This window comes from Anomalospiza imberbis, chromosome 8, assembly GCF_031753505.1.
Source record: "Anomalospiza imberbis isolate Cuckoo-Finch-1a 21T00152 chromosome 8, ASM3175350v1, whole genome shotgun sequence".
Lineage (NCBI taxonomy): Eukaryota > Metazoa > Chordata > Aves > Passeriformes > Viduidae > Anomalospiza > Anomalospiza imberbis.
Window position 1 is genome coordinate 11,062,302 of NC_089688.1, and position 14,877 is coordinate 11,077,178.

The 14,877-nt window shown below is 41.1% G+C and overlaps 1 protein-coding gene and 1 long non-coding RNA gene across 3 annotated transcripts in view; one reads left to right on the top strand and one right to left on the bottom strand.

Moving 5' to 3' along the window:
* The window catches only part of RET (ret proto-oncogene), a 74,636-nt gene extending 61,202 nt beyond the window's left edge, over nt 1–13,434 (bottom strand). The window contains exon 1 of one of the 2 annotated variants that reach the window (XM_068197324.1): nt 13,047–13,434. In XM_068197324.1, the coding sequence (XP_068053425.1) occupies nt 13,047–13,092 (46 nt within the window). In that variant the 5' untranslated portion in view covers nt 13,093–13,434. The remainder of the gene's footprint in view (nt 1–13,046) is intronic. The other variant, XM_068197325.1, reaches the window with a different exon arrangement.
* Nucleotides 13,247–14,193, top strand: LOC137477928 (uncharacterized). The gene is made up of 3 exons (XR_011001280.1): nt 13,247–13,349; nt 13,734–13,933; nt 14,050–14,193. It is a non-coding gene; the product is annotated as an uncharacterized lncRNA (long non-coding RNA).
* The last annotated feature ends 684 nt before the right edge of the window (nt 14,194–14,877 follow it).

Consider the following 14,877-nt stretch of genomic DNA (forward strand, 5'->3'; position numbering starts at 1 on the left):
GAGGAAATCCTTACCTTACAGATCCAGCAGAATAATCCTGACTTCACAACTTCCATATTTAAACATAGTAAGTAACCTAACAGCTGCAGACAGGATATATTCTGACAAAGGTTTGATTCTAAACTTATTTTTGAATGTATTTTTAAGCCCCCTGTAATGAAAATATCCACTGTTTCAGAAAGTTATAAGTCCTTTCGGGTGCTTAAAGAATGCAAATGTCCCCAAGCTACTGGACAGTCAGAAGCTTTTTTGCTTTTATGTTTTTCTTCAACTTGTTATTTTTAAACATGCACATATACATATAAATATATAATTGAGTATTTTCTACAAAAAATTAAAATCATCTCAAAAAAAAAAAAAGGAAGGAGCAGTTACATTTTCAAAATCATTTAACAAAAATTTTGCTATGAAATATTGTCACAAAAGGGATTCCCAGCATTTTGTATTACTGTGTGTCTCTCAATCCTCATCCCCTTCTTATGACCAAGTAAATGTTTATCATCGAGGCTTTAATTGCAAGCAATACTGAAACAGTTGTTTAATAAGGCATCTCAGATCTTTACCATGGCTGACAGTCCATCAGAAACCTACAGTTCAAAAACCAGTGATCAAAAGGTAACACATTTTCCCATGGATATTCAGCTGCCAAAGGCACAATACAGAAACACTGACACAGAGACAAAGACCACCACCATATGTCAACCACATATTGAAGGAAACCAAAGTTTGAGAAGTACCACTCCAGAAAGAGTAAACCCAAATAAACTTGTGCATATTTATCTGGGTACTTGACAGTAAGTAGGCTCTTAATTTCATAATGAGAAACACAGATTCCAGAAAATGCAAAGTGCCTTAAATGTACCTGATTCTCCACCAGCATTTGCAAAATAACAGGAACATTATTTAGGGAGATAAAAATCAGCAAAACAGTCCATGTGGCTTATTTAATATCCAGGGTACTCATTTTATATCACTCTGCAACTTCACACTTCATTTATCACCACATCAACATCTTGTTATAAAAAAATACCCATGGATACTTAAAACAGGGAGCCCATGCAAAATTTCTGTGTGATACTCCATTGGTAGGATTGCTAGGTGATTTCTGATTAGGGCTTGAAGACCTTGTTAAATATTGACCTAACTCTGGCAGAGATCACTATGCCTATCACTGGCCATTTGTTCCCACAACAATCCAAAATCGTTTACCCAGACAGCTCTACAAAAACATCAGCAGTGAGAAAGCTGCCAATGACCACACTTAAATAACTTTAAGATTTCAGTGTTAATGTCTCATTGAGATAAATGGAACAATCCCTTACTCCTAGAGTTTTTCTTCCAAAGTGATTTGCAAACTCTGGAAGTTGTCACCTAATGTGTTTTTCATGACTTGATGCTGGGAAAAGTCACCATGGCAAAACGAATAGAAACTAAGTCCCACTGACTGTGCTCTCCATAAGCATGTATGGCATCTTTAAATGAAAAAAAAAAACACTATTAATAATAGTGACAATTGCATTCTTGTTTTAATTATTTTACAGTCTTCAAGTTATCTCAAATCTAGGTGAGAAATCCACTAAGTAATGCTAGAAAAAACTATGGCTGCATTAAACACAGAAGCGAACCATTATCTGAAAATCTTGCCCATTCTGCTTTTGACGGTACTTTTGTGTTAACAGTTTCCTGGTTTTTCCTAAGCTTCAGTCTGTTTTCCCTCATCCAGTAAAACTGGCACAGGAACAGAAAAGAAACAAGCATTTTAACACTCACTCTGCTGAAATTTCCCCAGGCAAATAAAACAGGTACAGAAGCTGGAATGTAGCAGCTGAATTAATTTCATTGTGGTTTTTCATTATTTTAATTTATTATCTCATTGACAATTTTTTAAAGCTCATTCTTTCTAAATAGGGCTATATTTTGGATCTCTGGTCAATCCTAAATCCATGAGGACATTTAACAAAAAAAGGTACAGGCAGGCCTTTACACAAAAGGCTCCAGTGTTGTTACCATTTTGGCAATACACTCCCTAATCCAGGGGTATATCTACACCCAATATCTGTCAGTATCTAAGAGCAGTCATAATTAAAGCTGTTAGAAAGGGGTGTCTGGTGTGGACAGGCAAAAATGAGGTTCTGCAGTTTCTCTGAATCACCTCTGCCATGATAATGCTCCTATCTTCTTAATGAATGCAGAAAGAGCTGAGGCTTAATGTTTTCATTCTATTGCGAGACAGATTGGACTCACAAGCTATTCAAAAGTTAAATGTGGAAAAAAATCCAAATAAAACATTCCTCCCAGACAAAATCACATGCCTAAACAAACACAGATGCTGTGACAGTGTCTACACTCTCTATCAGGACATTTGGAAAGGTAATCACGCACCCAGTGGAATTTCATTTTCAATGGCAGTTCCACACATTCGTAGCTTTCTGTCCAAAAGCCAGAAAAAGTGGCAAGGTAACAATTCTGCTTCAAATCAAGACTAGCTAGGATTGAGTTTAGTTCTTGGGAAGGAGGAACAACAGTCTTTTTCTTCTTCATAGCAATTTCCTCTTTCTCCTCTTTATCGCGTGGGATAATGTCACGCTGGCATGTATAGCGCAAACAAAAATCTTCTAAGAATGGGAAATATGATGACATTATAGGATTGCACCACATTCCCCTGGAGTTTTGTAAAACACCTTATCATCAGCTCCTTCCATGAGACCAGTGCTGCCAACCAACAGAAGTTAAGTAGCTCATGTCCCAAACCCCATATTAAATTGAGCATATTTAAACACAAACAGGTGAAACTATAATGAAAGCAGGGGAAGATGCTAACTGTGAAACAGAAGCAACAGCAGAAAAACATAAGCTGCAGTTTTTCAAAGATCAAAATCTAACAAAGCATTACATTGATAAAAGAGTGAGTTGGTAGCAGCTGATGTCAAAGACAGATAAATGGTCCTGGCAATGGCAATTTAGGCTTCAGGGTGGAAAATATTGACAGTAAAGTTATATTCCCAGTGCTAATTTTTTTCATGGTCTCTCTGCTATCATTAAATTCTCATTCAACAAGAACTGCCTACAAAATCATAAATCCTGTTTAACTCTTGAGAAAATGGATCCTCAAATCCTGTGGCTACTTCAACAAACATCATCACTTCAATGCATTTCATTTTTTATCTGAAGAAAACAGCACTCTTTACTCTTCTCAGTGACAAGGTTAGGCCATATGTATACAGACTTTTCCAAGACCTTAATTGGAAATGTTCAGTGGCAGTGAGAGGTCCCCAACTCACTGGTGGGATTTGAGAATGCTGAGCATGCAATTAGAAATTGATTTTTGAGAAGACAAAGACGACCACATATCAAATATATCCCTGGGGATATTCTGAAAACCAGAAACTCCAGAAGTTCGTCTTGACATCAAAGGTATCTAACTCCTGTCTATTCAGCTGTTGATGATTAACAATATAAGTATTTTGATATTAACTCTCAAGTTACATTAACTGCAGACTAAGTTATCATGATCTCATAAGGAGCCCTCATTGACCAAACACCAGACATTAGCTTCAGCAGACAAACAAAGGCTGCATTTGTCCTGTTTTTAACACCCCGAGCACGAAACCATAAGAAGATGAAGTCAAAAGTTTCCAAGAGAGGTCATCTAACTCATCTAAGGTAGGATTGATTATATATAACCAACATGAATACATTGCTGTCCCACCTGTTCTTAAGATATTCCCAATTAAAAGAAACCCCACAATGCAGACAACAATCCTCACAGTTCTCTGATACCAAAATGTTTCCTTTGTATCACTTGCTATCTCCCAAGTGTTTGTTTCCACCATTACTCAATTTCCACCAGTACATCCACCTTTGTAATACTTCAGCTTAAACTGAAAATTCTTTCAGTGCTTTCTCAGTTGTCTTTGTAAATAAATGTTGCCACTCATTTATATTTTTCTTCAAAAACAGCATTTTCTAAATTTCTTGTTGTTATCCTTTGCATTTCAAGAACTATGAAGCCCAAAATGCACCATTCAAAACTGGATATTGCCAGGCATCATCCAGAAATAAACTATTGTGTCAGGTATTACTCTATGTAGTAATTCTTACATTATCTAAATACCATTACCAAGGTTTTCCAGGGAAAGGAGAAAAAATCTTTTATCATAAGGACTCTTTAACAACAGAACATTTTATAAAATAAGTAAAAGTCCTTGCCACCATTCTTATTACACTGACAAATATAACTACTGCAATCAATCTAAACTGAGTTTCTGATGACCAATCTAAATATTTAAATAATGTACATTTCCTTTATTGTCTCCTGGAAGTTGTGTTGTGGACAAACATATTCCAAAAGGCCAAAGTAGAGACTTGCTGAGATTCATCCCCTTTGCTTTCTAATTGCCAGGTATTAAGGATGGCTCTGCCATGATACCAAAATTGCCTGTGCAAAGACAGAGGACAAATTTTTTCCGATAAACTAAAAAATTGACACACAACTTCATGATGCCAAGAAAAGGAGGATTCAAGAAATTATTGGAAGTATAAAAACACAAATAAAAATAGTCTATGGTGGCAAGATTGAAAAAAAAGAGGTGGAGGGGCAACATCAAAAAGATAAGTAAAACCTTAGGCTATTATTGCTTTTTTTTAAAACATTTACTGCCCTGAAACTTTTGGTCCAACTTTCATTTCAAATTTTATTAGACTAGAATCTAAGAAGATAGTTAAAAAAGACCCTTTTCCCAACAACAGGCTCACTTCAATGCCTCGCTAAGAAAAAACAACGTTATAAATGCTTCTGGTTTTCACTGAGCTTTTAAGGGTTATGATGATCCTGTTTGTTGTTAAATCTACAGGTTTGGTGTTTGTCTCCTTTTTTAAATTAAGAAATCTGGAAAATACATGTTATGAACTCTCTCACTAGCCAGAAAGTCCTCAGCAAAGCAATTTAAGACAACTTTTCTAATCTTCACAAAGGCAAAAGTTTACCAAAGCAATAAAATTGTTTAAAATGCCTTCTCATCTAGAGCATGTCAGCAATGCTGAATTGAAATGTGCAATAAAATTTATAGTACAGTCATATTGTTTCCCCTTCATTACTTTAAAACGTGTATGTTCAAACCCAAAATCTAAACACTCTCATCGCTTTCTTTGTTTTATAATAGCAATTGGGATGAGCCATTTTACAGAAATCATCTTCTTCAGTCCTCTTTACTTCATTGGCATCCAAGAGCTCAGCTAGAGAAAGCTCTATCCAGAATTGCTGAAAAACAGTAACAATCATCATTGTTTTTAAATATTTGTTTCTGTATTTTTCTGCAAACACACTGTGACTACCAAAATACAAATGAGGCACCCAATACATAACTCACAGTTCAAAGGTAGCAGAAGCAAGCCAAGGTAGCCCCAGAAATTATTGCCAAAAATCTACAGCCCAGGTAAACAACAGCCCTACAGAAAGGCTTAAGGGCATCTCCCCTGGTCTAAGGAAAGTTAGACTATTAAGGCTACTCATTAAAACTATCCAAAGAGTCACTCTTGCTATAATATACACAGACACACAGAACTTGGTTCATGCTGTCAGTGAAAAGACTCTCAGATGTGTATCTTAGCCTAGCCATACTGACCAAGTGATGAGGAACACTGTACCTAAACCTCAGGCGACAAGGGAGGACAAAGGCATCCAAACCAGCTCTAAATAAACTAGCCCTGATATTGTAAACCAAGGCAAAACAGAGTTCTGTGCAAGCCAACCTCACCCGCATGCCTGAACAATAACACATGCAGCAGTCTCCAAACTAGAAGAATCTTTCTATTCTCCATGCAGCAAAAGAATTGGAGATGTTATTTTGACTGTTGGGGCGTTGGTCCCACAACAGGAAATCCTGCACCTCAGAGCCATTTCAATGGTTAGACAGCACACACCATGAAAGGGGAACCTGACATCAAATGGGAGCAAAGAGAAATCAGCTGGCCCCTGAACGTACTGCCAGAGAGTTCTAACTTTGGGAACCGTGCAGTTCTTTACAGGGCTTTGATGCAGCAGTCCCACTCTAAAATGCTTTGCTGATGCAGGATAAAACTAAGCATATGCCTAAGCACTTCAGAGATGTGAGAAGGCTCCACTCAAGTGTTCTACAAAATTATGACTTCTCACTGCAGGGGCCAAAGCAGCAGTCTGTTTTGTTAAAAATCAGCATTGGATATTTTCTCCAAAGGTCCTGTCAGAACTTCCCAGTCATCACAGTGCAAATTTTACATGGCAACCAATGCCCTCTACCCAAATCCACTCTCTTCCACAACTCCCAATTTCAATTTTTGTGGGTTTTTTCCCTGTGGAAAATAAAATTTTCCTATTAAAATAAAAACTTTAGGCCTTTTCTTGATGAGAATTCTTTGGATTCTTTCCTTTTCCCTCACCGTTATTCAGATTTCATGAACAGTACACTTTTGACTTACAGTCTTGCACACCACAATCTGGCAATATAAATGTGTTCATATAATTTTCTAGTATCTGCTTTTATGCTGTGTAAAAGAAAGCCTGATTGTTGCCCTAGAGTACATATGCGTTTCAAACCCCCTGGTCTTCTGAGATGACTGACTGCCATAAGCATATGTATTAATCATGCTATATTGGCTATTCCCATCCAAATAGACATAATTAATCTAATTTTTTTTAATCAGCTTTTTAAAGTCATAGATTGTTATGGGCTAAATTTCAGTAAACAATAGCTTTTCCTTGATGTTATGTTACAATTTATTTGTGTTAATGCAAATTATTACTCCCCTTCTTGACCAAACAGCCGGGACACTGGCGGTCAGAACCTTCCTTCCAAACGGACAGCAGCAACACAGAGAGGTACTTTTAACACAAGGGACAAGTTTTAAGCATCACAGTGGCAGGGGTGGAAAGAGAATAAAATCCATTCTCAACGTCTTGTGAACCACTGATATTTTTTACATCCTTACTTCTCTTTGCAAATAAATACTATTCAGTGTCTAACAGGGTATGGAAGGGCACCTCATCAACAAAGACAAAAAATCTCCAGAAGCCAACCAGTGTAGAAGTATCACCTCTCAAGGGAGTCAAAGGAAGCTGCTCTGTATTGTCTTTGTTAGGGGCCAAAATGAAAGTATCTGCTCTTCATGCAGGAATGGTAAAGAACTACCCACAGTAATGCTTCCACTCCTCCCAAATCCAGAGAAACCATTACTTTTGTCTTTAAGCCACTGGGAGATTTAAGTCTCATCTCCAAGACACCCTCAGAATAGCACTGACAGGACCACAGGATGCCTGCTCTTATTCAGTGGCAAAACTAGCCTTTAAGGGGCTTTGGAGATACATGAAATTCTGGTCTACTCACGTCAAAATTAGTCTTTCCATTTCACAAGTGAAAAGAACAGATAATGGAATTGTCCATATCAGAAAACTTGGTGCCTCTGAATTAGGAGAAAAAGCTAGATTTAATTTTATTATCTGAGATTGAAATTTGTCTCACTTAGAAAAAAGCCATAATGGACATTTAAAAAAAAAAAAAAAACCAAAACCCAACCACCCATTACAGCAACACAAGCAACTTTGTTATATCAGTTAAATATATTGTTTAATTAGTTTTCTAAATGCATAGACTGAAAAGCCATTAGACAGCCATTAGGAGTAATACATCCATTTTCTTTTTACAATCACCTGATTTACAATCAGCCAAATTTCTAAACTAATTCAGTCAAACAACATTTCTGGCACTATTACCCCAGCAAAGTTTCCAATTCCCTTTTTTGACTGCGATCAGTGTAATTTTCCCTTAGGCTCTAAAGCACTGATGATCATCTTCGTTTCAGCAGATTTACAGAGCATCTCTTAGGTTAAAATGTTCCGAGTATGTTTATGGTCTCATTTCAAGATCCAGAAATCTGAAACTATTTAGCCATTTTTATGAAGTAATCTTTAAGAAAACCAGCTTTGTGTTCTCCTTACATGGGGAAAAAAGAGACGGCTTTAGACAAATTTTTAAAAAATCTTGAGCTCCCAAAGGATCAAAATCCATCTGGTTATTTACAACTCAGCTGACTTACTATTTTGTTAACAAAAACTTTCTTAATATCTTTATTAATTAGCAATATATCTACATGAAAACTTTTTAAAAGGCTCATAATGACTTTGCCTAAATATTGAGAAATATCTCAGTATATTTCACTGATAAAAAAACCACATTGTAAAAATAAAGCTTTTGAACAGATTTTATTCTATAGCTTCTCCAATGCTGTTTTTCATTGATGCATTATCACTCTAGAGATTCTGTAAGGTTTCCCACTTTGCATAGGCTCCAGTATCACCCAGTTTGGAACTGCATTAGTCAATCAACAATGCACACGATATTCTAAGGATAAAGTAACTGGTGGTGGTACTTTACAGAAAACTGAGAGAGAATGTGAGACAACTGAGCAAATGTGTAGCACAGCTGTCAATTGAATGTGAACCCTGATCTAACCAAACTAATATGCAAACCTCAAATCTGTCCTTCTCCTGCAGTAATTGCTGTATTTATCCTTGCAATGCTTCAGTTGCTTGCTTTCCAAAATATAAGACCGCTACAAAAAAAAAAAAATCATCTGGAGAATAAACAATTCCAAAGTTTCTTTAGAATATTTTGGTGAATTTTTAAGCTTTGCTTCTGCCAAACCAAACAAAAGTAAGAGCTAAGAACAGACCGCAGCATGAACATGCCTCAATCCTGGAAGATGGTCTTAACATCCACCCTGCTCCCATAGGGAACCGCCACCTGTGTTCAGGTAAGTTTTTCAACGTTCCTGAAACAAACACCCATGCTCAATAAGCACTGTCCGGCAATTTTTAAATTTCAAAACCAAGAGATAATTGCAGTCCATCACCAGCTGGCACCACTTCCAGCTCTGCCGGAAAGCTGAAGGATGCCAATGTCTGAACAGAGCAAATGCTCTCCCCACCGCAGACAGGCTCTACATGACCTTTGCACAACAAGGCTCTCCCGAAAACACCAAGCTTCTATAGTATGGATTTCTTCCAACCCATGGCATATCTGTGTTTGCTAGGTTGCTTTATGGAAGAGAAAGCAGCCTGGAGGAGTGGGACCAACCGTGCCAAGCCAAACATGAAAGCACACCAACAAGTGAACAAATCGTCTCCCTCCTGCCAGGGGCCAACCTGGGGAAAATGGAAGAAATGAAAATTAACAAAATACATGTGTTTTCACCAGCCATGTCTGTAATTTCAGTAAAAAAACCAAAAATGTAAGAGACTATGACATGACATAACAGATGAAAAACTGATGGTGGGCATGCTACTGAATGTGCATCTTGCATTCAGGTGCTGAACCCACACTGTCATTCGGACTGACTGCTGATGTTAATGCTATGAGAAATCTCGTCTGTTAATCAAAGACTAACAAATGAGCTTTAAGCATTAAAATGCTGGCTTTTTGTTATCGTCATATTCATTTCCTTTATACTGTCTCTATGATAGTAACAAAACCCTTGAATGAAGCCAAAGACCAAGAATGCAACTAACTGACTAGCAGAAATAATCAAGCCAATAGCACATATTGCCCTGACACCTTGAGAAGGCAGCACATAACAATGAGAAGGGAACTAAATGTAACACAAATATGGATCCAATTAGCATGAATTTTAAAACAAACCAACACTGTAAATTACTTTCTATTAAAGGGAAAACGCTGCAGGAGGTGAACTCCGCTGCAAAATTTCATTTGGGAAGAAACTAGAAGGTGAAGGACCTGACACTGGGAGTAAAATGAGGGGAGACTGAGGCCTAGAGGGCCATAGCCCATGCTCCTTCCGTGGTAGGAGCTCTGGGATGAACCCTGGTGAGTGCTGTGTGAGTGAAGCAACACTTTCCCAGACCAATGCAGGCAGCAGCAGGTGACCAGACAGAGGACAGGTGCTACCTGGGGAAGAGCCAGAAAGCAAGATGATGAACCTCTGAGCAGAGAAAAACAACAAAGTAGGAAGGAACCAAAGCATCATGATTAATACTCCTTTTCCTATCAAAAAAAGCAGCAAGGTTTGAAATTCCCACATAATGCTTTGCTATTTCCTGATTAAGACAGAAGATCTAATGAAGTGCCCCTCGTGGTCCTCCACAGATTCCCTTTGCCCACAGTCAGGGTTATAATAAAACAGAAGAATTTTTAGTTTACAATGTAAAATACTGATCACATTGTTGAAGTAGGAACCCTATTATTTCCATGAGGAAATTTCCCTTCGAATTTTTAAAAATTTGCATAGTGTAATGCTTACAAACTGTGTTTTATTCACTGAAAAGAAATTATCTCATCAAAAGTACTCCCTTTAATTACAAAAATTATTTCCCAGACAAGACAATCCTACCAAGTCTTTCCCACTGGCACTCTTTTCTAAATTTAACGGAACAAGGTCCCCCATCTGATTCCAATGAGCTTTCAGAATCAAAACTCCAGCACCAAACAGCCAGGCAGCATGAGAGGCAAGTAAACACCCTGAAGTCCTACAACTGACAAGATGCAAAACTTTTGAAAAAGACATGTGGACGCTCCATAATAAAACCCTGCATATTTCTTTTAATTGGTAAAAGAGACAGAAGCCTTAATTTGGGAAGAAACATTCCTTTTATTTTTGCTATTTCTAGGCTACTGCGCGTTAAGGACAGTGCCTGCAGGAGACTCACACGTTGCCTGTGGTGCAGAAGCGCCATGGCTGTGCCTTTCTGCTTCAGAACAAATGGGCCATTGTGCTTTTTGAAGCCTGCCAATACAAAATAACCAAATCTAATCCTTTCCACTAACAGCACGCTCACCAGATTGACTACGCCAGCTCACTCAGTAAAATGCCTTTGGGTTTGTTGTGAGCACACGTTTTATGAACTACAGCAGTTTTAAGCTTTCCAAAACCTTTCTATAAACCAAAGATGTACCAATAGCAATTGAGTGCAAGGGTGTCCCTGCAGGTTAACTTGGGGCAGCAATCCTCTATGACGAGGTCTTGCCCAGCTGAAAGAGATTCCTTCACAACACCTGGCAAGAGCATGTCAGTTACCGCTGAAGAATCCCTGGCTTTCCCCCAGGATGGAGCCCACTGAAGTTTCACTGTGCTCCCCACGATGAGAATGCATCATTCACTCCTAAGACAGCTGTGTTCCTAAACTGGAACTCTATGCATGCAGGGGTTTTGCTAGTACCTCCAAGACATAATGCTGTAAACTCAGCTCTTACTGCAGAAAAGCTAATTAGTGTCACACACCTAAACAATGTGAAGAAATGTTTCTCTATCAACAGACACTCATAGAACACCGCTAATATGCTGGACTTCCTGAAATAACTATGAATACAATGACCCTAAAGTCTGGGCATAAATGTACACAACTTTCCTTCCCCACAGTTTTAGTAGAAACTAAGGGGAATAAAGTATTAAGCCTTAGTAGTCAAAGCTGAGAGCATAAGCAAACATTTGCAAGTTTAAGTATAAGCAAGCAGTATACAAAAAAAATCTACTTGGCAGCCTACTCTACTCAAATAAATTAGCTCCTGTAATATTGCTCCAAATATATTTCTGGCAGATCCAAAAGTTAACAATTTATGGCTACATTTAATAATAAAAAGTCTTTGAAACTATTTCCAACTGCTGAGGTCTGATATTTAGGAAGGTTTAGATAACTGTCTTCAGTAGAGAGAACCCCTTTCCCATCTGAGAGCTCCAGAATGAAATTCATATAAAGTTGTACAACTAAAAGTCAAATCAAATGGTGGTCCCACTGAAAGGGAAATGCTGCAAGGAAGAAAAAAAAAAAAGCCATTTGAGAAAGCAGCTCCGGAGTTCCTAACACCAGCTAGATCAGGATGTGCAATAATCTGGGGTATCACAGCATGAGTTGAAGAAAGCTCATCTGTCCAGCTTAAACAGAAATCACTGAAAATCATCTTCAAGCAAATGCATGTGAATCATTTTGGCTAATGAAAAGATACCCCTCAAGCTGAGGAACTTACGTAAATTACATTTCTCCTAATTCTGCCAAAAACATTAAAGAAAATGGATTTGCCAAAGATAAAAGCAAAGTAGGCATGATAGATCATCCATTAGCAATACAAGTACAGCTAATTCTTCCTGACAGTGAAATGTCTTGGGATGCAACCCACTTTATTTTTTTTTCAATAAATGTGTGTGTTTAGATGTCGTATATCCTACACATTTTATCCCCTTATATCCTAGACTTCACTACTAGTGAGATTTTACAAAAATCAGGCCTTAACAACAACATATTAAGAAGAGAAAACATAGGGGCAACTTAAAGTATTTTAGCATAGCAAAAAAAAATTTTAAAATTAATTAGGAGCTTTATAATATCTGCATGTACTGAGAGTAGTTTAAAATGGTGCAAATTAATACAGTTAATCTGAATTAATAACAAGAAGGAAAGAGTCACACGCTTATGGGGAATCACAAGGGCAGAATTAGTATTGCACTCACTGTTAGAACAACTAGTGAACTAGTTTGGGCTTTACTTTTTTTCATAAATGCATTTTTGATGTGCAAGGTTGTACTGCGTTCTCTAGCATACAACTTTGGTTTATTCATGTAAACGTCAGAAATCCATCAGCAAACAAAGCCATATGGAAGAAAGAGATATAATGGATTTTCTGTTTGTTTTAGAAACTTGACATCTGCGGAGAGCATCATCTAAGTTACAATCCAATCACTATTTATATTCTGGTCATTTTCATTTACCAATCCAAAACGCATTTTATCTAATGATTCAAAAAGCTCTGGGAGTGGGATAGCAGAGAAGAAATCATGTTTCAAAAAGTTAAAATAGGAATATAATATTTTCCCTTTCACATCATAAATTCAGAGAAAAGCAAACACACATCTGTTCTAACTTAGCTTTTAAAAAACGAAGAAAACGCATCAGGATTATTTATATCTTGTCTGAGCTTGTGGCAAGATTTTCGGTGCCGGACCGAGCCGCTGGTGCCACCTGAGCCCCGCAAAGTTCCCGGGGGGCCGGGCTCGGCGGTACTTACCCCCGCAGAGCAGGAGGAACCCGGCTGTCCGCGCCGCCGAGCGCATCTTCCCCGCGCTGCTGCGGCCCCGCCTCGGCGCTCGGGGCAGCACCGGCCGGGCTGCCGGACGGTCCGCGGGCTCTCAGTCGGGCCGGCCCATGGCCCGGGCCGGCGGCTGCGGGCCGCGATGGGACGCACGGAGCCGGGCAGGGACGGGACAGCCCGCGCCGGGATGCTTCTCCGCCGGTCCTTCCCTCGGTCCTCCTGGGTCCGGTACCGCCCCGCCGCCACCGGCCGGGAAGAAAGCGCCTCGTTCCCTCAGCGGTGCCGGCGCCTCTCGGGCTCTGCGGGGAGAAGCGAAGTCAGGAGCGAAGCCCCCGCTCCGCCGCCGAGCCCCCCGCGCTGCCCGGGCGGCGGCACCGCCCGGCTCCGGCCAGCCCCCGGCCCCTCCTCCGCGGCCGCCGGGCCCCTGTGCCCGGGCCGCCCCGCCCGGCCGGCAGCCCCCGCCCCGCCCCGCCCCGCCCGCGGAGCCTCCGCCGAGGGGCGCAGCGGCGGCCCCGCCCCGCGCATCCCCGCGGCCGAGGTGCGGGGCCGGGCGGCGGCACCGCGGCGTCCCGGGGCACCGGCCCGCGTCCGCCGGCCTTGCGGGCAGCAGCGGGGCGCGGGCGGGAGGAGCGGGAGGCGGCGGCTTGCGGGGGAAGAAGACAGGCGAGCCGCGCAAACACACCAGGTGCGAGACAAAGCGGGGACAGGCGCTGCGGCACCAGGATGTACCCGAGTGGCCGTCTTCCCCGTCAGCCGAAACACATTAAACGTGTTGAATAATTAATCCTTAGAAGAGGAGACAATTTTTGCTTGATGGTAGGAGGATGCTGTAGAAGATGTGCGCTACCTGGCAGGCAACCAAAGTAACCCGGAACGCACGCGTCCCGCTGAGCGGCGAAACGCCACTTTTAAACCGCAAGCGGGAGGGGCTGGGGGGTGGGAAACCTAACCGAGCCAAAGCTGAAATACGCTTTAACAGGTCGGGCTCGCCGAGAAAAGCACTCCGAAAAAGCCGCCGCTCACAAACACCGCCCAGAGCCCCCGCTGCGCCGCTGCCGGCGCTGCCTCCGCCCGGCGGCCCCGCTGCAGCGGCCGGCCCGCCCGCGCCCTGCCCCGGCTGCCGCAGCCGCACCGGACCCGCGGGAAGCCCCGCGATGGGGCGGGCACAGCCTCCCGACACCCGCGGGCACCGCGCCCGCGCAGGCTCTGGAGGGGCCACAGCGACTGCCAGCTGATACAAACCTACCCCTCTCCCAGCACCTCGCCTGTCAGGGCATCTTCAGCCGGCCGAGGAGATATTTATTTTCTGTTCCTCTCCCGAAAGCTGCTGCTGCTTCCACACAGCCGCGCTGCTCCAGAGATCTGGTCGTCAGGATTCAGAAACAGATCAGCAGCTACAGCATTCGGCTTCCCCAGCCTTCACACTTTGAAACGCCCAAGCAAGGTCAAGTAGACACACAGGGTAGATTGATCCTCCGTGCCGTTGCACCTAGCAAGAAATGCTATAGATTATTTAAATAGAAGTCAAATAGGAATTCTCTCTCTAGGTTAGTAAGGACACTGCTTACAATACCTAGCACTTTAAGAGGCAAAATACGAGAAATTACCCTATAGGAATAGTAAGAGAACTTACCTATTTTAACTTTTCTGCTAGATCTTCATCAAGTTAAATCTTCCATGGCCTTCTTAAGGCTTGGAAAAACAATAAGCCAAGTCGAAGCAACTAGAAGGGTAATAATGAATTTGAGAGGAGCAATAATGACCACCATTAATTAATTGCTTTTGAAGCTGCCTGTCACATAGTATA